General features: G+C 51.3%; 1 protein-coding gene and 1 pseudogene across 1 annotated transcript; both read left to right on the top strand.

Moving 5' to 3' along the window:
• Nucleotides 1–534: 534 nt before the first annotated feature.
• On the top strand, nt 535–2,066 carry LOC144095675 (uncharacterized). The gene is made up of 2 exons (XM_077629341.1): nt 535–1,666; nt 2,047–2,066. The coding sequence occupies exons 1-2, from the start codon at nt 535–537 to the stop codon at nt 2,064–2,066; spliced, it is 1,152 nt and encodes a 383-aa protein (XP_077485467.1).
• Nucleotides 2,067–2,136: 70 nt separating this feature from the next.
• Nucleotides 2,137–5,300, top strand: LOC144095674 (uncharacterized; annotated as a pseudogene).
• The last annotated feature ends 2,244 nt before the right edge of the window (nt 5,301–7,544 follow it).

Below are 7,544 nucleotides of genomic sequence, written 5' to 3'. Positions count from 1 at the left end.
AGCCCCAAGCATCCACAGTCATCCACAAGGCCTCCGTCGGACGACAGCCCGTCTCAACAGCCCCTGCCCGCTCCTCAACCACTCTTGCCTAGAGTCTCCGGCGAGGCGATTCCATTTCAAGCGAACTATGCACCTTACATTTTCACTGCAGGGCCAAGCCTTCGGGTCCATATTAGCGTTCTCCTGGTGAACAATTAGGATTCTCCTTATCGCTGGCGCGTGCTACGTCGTTGGTTGTTGCGCTTTTTTTCACTCGGATGGGCACTGCAGCTGCACAGCATGCTTCGCTCAATAATATACACGGTATGTGTAGTATTATCAAGTACGCGTGATAAGTTATCAAGCACGCAGGCTGATGTATAGCTTGAGCCAAGACTGTGTCACACGTGCCGCGTATCATGCCAGTCATGTGTCATGTGACCTTTCCGGTCTTTATAAGCCAGCAACACCCGGCAATAAACGTTCTTTGTTCCGCCACTACCCACCGGCTACGTTCCGTTACTTCAGTGGCGACGAGGATGGGATAGCTGCACGATGACAGCCAGGCCACCCGAGTTCGACGATACGACAGGTAGCTGGATCAGTTACCGTGTTCGTTTGGAGGCCTTTTTTGAGGGCCACGGCATCACAGATCCGGGAAAAAAGCGTGCGCTTCTGGTGTCGGCCCTGAGCGACAACGTGGTTCGCGTGCTTCAAGGCCAGTGCCAGTCGGAATCGGTGAACAGCTTGAGCTACGAAGTCGTCATACAGCACCTGGACAACCACTTCGATCCAAAATACAATGAGATTGCAGCAAGCTACGCATTCTTTATGCGGAACCAAGCGGAAGGCGAAAAGGTACGGGACTACATCACCGACTTGAGACGTCTCGCAAAGGACTGCAGTTTCGAAACGTTTTTGGACCGCATGCTGCGGGATAGGATTGTCTGCGGAATCCGTGATGAACAAGCTAGACGACACATGTTGTCACAGCAGAAGTTAAGCCTGGCGGAGGTAGAAGCGTTTTCTCAAGCAGCGGAAGCCGCAGAAACGAATGTCCGGGCAATGCAAGAGAGGAGCTTCAACGACAACGGTGCTGCCAACTTCGTACAGAAGCACAGGAAGAATCCGCAGAAGTCCGGACGCGGGCATGAATCCATGACAGAGTCCACGCAGTGCGGAAGGTGTGGCTCGAACCATGGTTCGGAAGTGTGCAGACACAAGAAAGCGACGTGTCACAAGTGCGGCATGAAGGGTCACCTGGCAAGGATGTGCTCCAGCGGTCGCACTAACCGCTCAGGCACCTTTGCGGTGAAGGAGCTAGACGGCAGTGACGGAAGTAGCGAGGATATTCTCTACTCTTTGGAGGCTCACAACAACAGTAGGAACTTGTCCGCACGGCCATTTGAAAGGGATTTCATCTGGGAAGGCCGGAACCTGCGCATGCTGGTAGATACAGGGTCCACTATCAGCGTCATTCCAAGAAGGGTATTCGATAATAACCGCGAATGGTGGCCGCCACTGGAGAAGACTTCACTGCGCCTGACGTGCTTCCTGGGGCCGCTGCCGGTTCTTGGTCGAGTAGCCATGAAAGTCGAATGCAGTAACACGCAAGTGGACAGCTCGCTGGTTGTAGTGGATTGCAACGGGCCTCTTTTGTGCGGCCAGAACACCATACAGGCCTTCCGTAAGGCTGGCCTGGCACTACTGGAAGAATGCGCGTCGCAGAACATACATGTAGTACACGGTGACGCCACGACGGCGAAACTTTTCACGGAATTTCCAGAAGTTTTCGAGCAGAGTTTGGGTTGCTGTAAGGGACCACCCGTGAAACTACACAAAAAAGATGCCGCTCTACCACGCTTCCTCAAGGCTCGACCGGTGCCATACGCGCTTCGGGAAAAGGTGTCTGCAGAAATCGACCGCCAAGTACAGGAAGGAGTGCTTTCACCAGTGAGAGTTTCCGAGTGGGCTACGCCCGTCGTGCCCGTAGTGAAGCGCAACGGGGATATTAGGCTGTGTGGAGACTTCAAGTTAACCGTGAATCTGGCGACACACCTGGAACAGTATCCGTTGCCAAAAATTGAGGACATCTTCGCATCTCTGTACGGTGGAGAGGTGTTCACTACTTTGGATTTACGACACGCGTATAATCAACTTCCACTGGTCGACGAAGCACGAAAAATGGCCGTGTTGAACACACACAAAGGGTTGTTTGCATACAACCGCCTCGCTTTCGGCATCGCATCTGCTCCAGCTTTGTTCCAGCGCCGCCTCGAATCCGTTCTGCAAGGTCTTCCTCGCGTCAAGGTGTACTTGGACGACATCATTATTGCTGAAAAGGAGAACGACGATTCAACTCTCCGGCAAGTCTTCGAGCGACTGCGCGACAACGGACTCAAGTTGAACCTTGACAAATGCAGGTTCCGCGAGAAGCAAGTTACGTTCTTGGGCCACAAGATCGACGCAACTGGCTTGCACCCCCCTCAGAATATGGAAGCCATCACCGCCGCACCAAGACCAGAGACGGTGAGCCAGCTAAAATCCTTTTTGGGTTTGATCAAATATTACGCAAAGTTTTGCCGAATCTTGCAACCACGTTGGCTCCACTCTATAGGCTGTTGGCGAAAGGAGCACGGTGGCAATGGGCAGCCGAGCACGAAAAATCCTTTCAGGCAGCCAAGCGCGCTAGGGGGAAGCGGAACTTCTCGTCCACTACGACCCCGAAAAGCCGTTGTGGCTTGAATGCGACGCTTCACCAGTGGGGGTCAGCGCGGTGCTGTCACACCGAATCGGGAACAAGGACCACCCCATATCGTTCCGTTCGAGAGCTCTGACGCCGGCTGAGCGGAATTATTCGCAACTGGAAAAAGAAGCGTTGGCCTTGGTGTTAGGCGTTACCAAGTTTCGAGATTACTTGTTGGCAAATCATTTCACTCTCGTGACGGATCACAAGCCACTGACCGGGCTGTTTCACCGGGAACGGCCAATTCCGCACATGGCCGCGGGAAGAATCCAGCGCTGGGCCCTGTTGCTGTCGGCTTACCATTATGATCTCGAGTACCGCCCAGGACACCTAAATTCTAACGCAGACGCGCTCAGTCGCCTACCCTTGCCGGGCTTGGGTGAACGAGAAGGGCAAGAATCAATGGAATACGTGCTTTATACACAGGGCCTAAATTCCATGGCCATTTCCGCTCGGCAACTAGCGGACCTAAGCCGCTCGGACGATAAGCTTCAGCGGATCAGGGGGTGGATCTCACGCGGCTGGCCACGGCACTTATCGGCAGCACAGCAACACCTGATGCCGTACTTTTCTCGCCGTAACGAGCTCGCCGCCAGCCACGAACTGGTATACTGGGGCCATCGAGTAGTGTTGCCGGAGGCGGCGCAGCGATGCATGCTAAAGGAACTGCACAACAGTCACCCCGGTATCACAGCCATGAAGCGCACAGCTCGAGCGCTATTTTGGTATCCTGGACTAGATAGGGACATCGAATTGTTAGTTCAAAGTTGCCCTCAATGTGTTCAATGCTGGCCCATGCCAGCTGCTGAGGTTCCGTCTCCATGGCCAGCGAGCAACAAACCATGGAACAGGTTGCATATAGATTTTGCAGGCCCCATCGATGGCTACCAAATTTTCGTTTTGGTTGACGCCGAGACAAAGTGGATGGAGGCCATACCTTTAAAGACCGCCACAGCAGAGACCACCATTCAAGTACTTGAGGGTATTTTCGCACGGTTTGGCCTACCATACTGCTTGGTATCTGATAACGCACCACAGTTCACAAGTGCCACCATGTCTAGTTTCTTGCAAGAAAGCCATGTGAAACACGCCCGAACAGCCCCATACCATCCTCAGTCAAATGGGTTGGCGGAGCGGGCCGTGCGGACGGTAAAAGAAGGGCTTCGAAAGAATTCAGCAGGAACATTGCAAGAACGACTAATCAAGTTTTTATTCCGTTATAGAACGACACCTTTGGAGTGAGGGAAATCGCCAGCGGAACTGCTGTTTGGTTTCAGTCCCAGAACCAGGCTGACGGCTTCACTCACGGACATCAAGGTCACAGAAAATGATTCCGGTGAACCTGTGCCAGCAGTGACAAAATCACCAACCCGTTATCAACCAGGAAAGCCTGTATGGTCGCGCCAGTTTCGGTCTGCTCGGAAATAGATGCCTGCGACTGTGGTGTCCACGACGGGAGCGCGCATGGTTACTCTAGAAACACCGGAGGGATCGCAGCGCCGCCACGTGGACCAACTGAGGCCTCGGCTCGACGTGGGGTCGTCCCCTAGCAAGCCGAGCCCAGTCCGGACCCCTGACGAAGCTCAAAGTAGCTCTGAGGAGGCAGAAGATCATCAAGGTACGGAGACACGGGAAGTCCGCTCTCAAGCTGAAGACCAACCACCACGTCGCTCGACACGCCCACGGAAGCCACCGGATCGTCTCAGTTACTCCAGCTTAGGGGGAAGGGATGTAGTATTATCAAGTACGCGTGATAAGTTATCAAGCACGCAGGCTGATGTATAGCTTGAGCCAAGACTGTGTCACACGTGCCGCGTATCATGCCAGTCATGTGTCATGTGACCTTTCCGGTCTTTATAAGCCAGCAACACCCGGCAATAAACGTTCTTTGTTCTGCCACTACCCACCGGCTACGTTCCGTTACTTCAGTATGCTCGAGCAACATGCAGATCCGAAACATCAATCCGACGTCGCAAACAGGTCATGTTGCTCAGTGCGACGGCCCAGGGCCTCTAACCGGTGCGGCCTGTGTTTACAGAGGAAGATACCGACCTCTCCTCTCAGGAGCCGCCTATAGCCGCCTACCAGCAGCAGTCTCCTGTAAGAATTCAGACTACTGCGAAAGTCTGCCCTCACATCGAGTGCCTACTCAAAAAGCGACATCGCTGACGGTATTCCCAGCCGGAAAACCATCGTGCACTGCGCCCAGAGTACAAACTGTGGTGACGTTCCTTATTCACCGGTACCCTCAGGGCGACCGCATCTCCTACGCTTGTCCTCTACAAAGACCCTTCTGCTTGCATTCTTTTCTCCCCGAGCGTTTACAAGCTCCGCCATTCATTCCCGCAGAGCGTGCCCAGCCTCTATGCTTCCTAGCGCTCACAGCGCGGCTGCGCATCCCTCTGTCCGTTTTCTCCGCACACACATGGCCCCGTGGCGCTGCTTCCGCCAGAATCTGCACTGTTGCCCTGCTATTACCGGCCTCCAGTTTCGTGACTCCCTCCAGAAATGCCTGCCCTCGGCCGAATCTCTGCACCCTTCTCCCGAGAATGATTCCACCACGTCCAAGCTTTAACCCTTGCCAACAACGACATATGCGTTTCTCCCAACCGAAGCCTCGTGAGTCAGGCCTACAACCCCGGTTAGCGGACTTAAATGTGGATGCTGACTGAAAGAAGGCGACCTCTGCACTTTCTTTGTAGATAGCATTAGGTCTTAGCGGAGGGGGGGCGGGGGGGGCTCTAGCGTCATCGTGAAGGAAGTCGAGGCGGCCGGCTCGCGCAATGCTCCGGATCTTGCCCTCGACAAGTCTTGTTAAAACATGTGGCCAGGGTCGGCTACCAGGCGATCTCCAAAGGGTGGCAGGTAGTTCTCGACGGACTCTCGCAAATCAGAAGCCCGTGAGACTAATCGTGAGCTCGGCAAAAAGGTATTAAGAATCAAATGCCAGCAAAGGGCTGCGAACACCGCTACCACTGGTATAATTCGTGCCTGAGGAGCAAAGGTGGCTGCCAATTTTCAGCATCATCATGCGGCTAACGTACGCAGCCGGTTGCCAAATTAATGTTATCTTAGTATCTAGGATCGCCCTCCTTTTGGTTTCGTCAAAATACTTCTCTTCCAGGTACTTACAACAGTCATAACGTCATGCAGTTCAGTTGTAGAAACATCCTTCAGTGGCGATACATTTCAGTTTTCGTTAAAATAGTTAATACATGAACTATGTAGACTGTGCGAATCGTTGCGCTACGCCAGTGCAAAAGATCTCTTAAATCTTGAAGAAGTCGCTATTTCACCCTTGCGAAACATTGATTTCTTCGGGAGCTCTATGCCCGTAAAAACGCAGCACAAAAGCAAACTCCTCTATATATCTACACTTAAACAAAGAGTGCAGATCATACACATGAATTTTGGTTCTCCGGTGCCTGCCACAGAATATACCTTTCAGTAATTTTTCACATGCCCATAGGCAAAAAAGCTCTTGAAGTGAATGGTGATCAAATGATTGTTTTTTTTTGGCGCAAGGGCATCTAAGGCCAACGAGCGCCAACCACAAGGTTTTTGGTTGTCTCAGGCTAAAATATACGCACATGAAAAAATCTACACCGGGTGTTCAAGGCCTAAGAGTACCGAGTATGTGCGTGATTATGCGTGTCAGGAGGGTGTATAAGTCAGGTGGAATGGAATAAAGTTGTGTGTAGCGCCTACAAATTGCGGTAAAAGACGGGCGAGACATCTGACAGCTTCCGCTTAGTTTAGCCTTCTCAGTAATGAGGGCTGTTGCAGTGAAGGAATATTTAGCGCTGAGTACAAAGACAATGACAAATAATTTCAGCAGCAACTCGACAAGTTGCAGAATGTTGTGTTTTGTTTTATGTTTTATGGCGCATAGACAACTAAGGATATCATGCGCCAAGCTCAAGGCTTAGGAAAAGTTTTATGGAGAATTGTATAGAAATGTGAAAAATACTTAGCGGTGTAGCGGGCTTAAACAGTTCTACTACCGCGTGGCGAAAACGCAAAGAAATCTTAGAAATAGGTGCTAGTCGAAGCTTTAACCACGGTCGGCTAACCTCAGCGGCCAGCCTTGGCTGGGCAAGGAAATTGAGGCAACCAATCCTCAACCTTCTCAGGAATAAGAAAGTGGATGAGGTGCATCAGGCGAAGCAATTGATCAGGATTTACATTTTTTAAAGAAAAATTGAAGGAAGACTGCGCTCCACGTTTAAGAGTGGAACAAGACAGTGTGCTGCAGGGGTGCCGGGGTATTACTCATGTAGGCTTCAGTGCAAAAAGGCACTTAACGCAGTCAAAGACCACAAGAAATTCACTGGTCCACTTGTATTCAGTTCGAACGAGCGAGCTTGTGTAGCGTGTTATGCGCGTGATCGCCTCACAATCTGAAAGATCTCAGGTCGATTCCTCGTATCTCCACGAAATGTTTTTATTTGAAGGTTACCGTGTTAATGTAGTGACAACGCCAACATTGCCGACACCAGATTTTCTACGACACGAGATCCTTATTAAGGCTGTCGCTGTAAAACATGGTTCTGTTACAAATCTAAAAACACAATGACATGTGCATAACAGCATTATCACTTAAGAACAGCTCTGGGTGGAAAGGCAAGAATCGAATATAAAACGAAGAAAAGCACAAAGTTTCGCGCATGAAAATAAAAAGTTATTTGCTGGAAGGAAATCTCCACAAGTACAAGCTGGTTTGTCTTGTCTCGTCAGCTGGAAGTTGTGTCTCAGGTGTGTTTAGCCAATGCGTAGAAGGCAGATGACTTCATTCACATAAAACTGGCTTTACCAAGTG

The sequence above is a fragment of the Amblyomma americanum genome, chromosome 6 (genome assembly GCF_052857255.1).
Source record: "Amblyomma americanum isolate KBUSLIRL-KWMA chromosome 6, ASM5285725v1, whole genome shotgun sequence".
Lineage (NCBI taxonomy): Eukaryota > Metazoa > Arthropoda > Arachnida > Ixodida > Ixodidae > Amblyomma > Amblyomma americanum.
The sequence above is the reverse complement of the archived record's forward strand: the minus strand, read 5'-3'. Positions and strand labels throughout refer to the sequence as shown.

Excerpts from the sequence above, each read along its gene's own strand:
- LOC144095675 (XM_077629341.1), top strand. The coding sequence starts at position 535 with ATGACAGCCAGGCCACCCGAGTTCGACGATACGACAGGTAGCTGGATC. Across the intron at positions 1,667-2,046 it reads GAACACCATACAGGCCTTCC|TATCCGTTGCCAAAAATTGA; the intron begins GTAAGGCTGGCC and ends CACCTGGAACAG.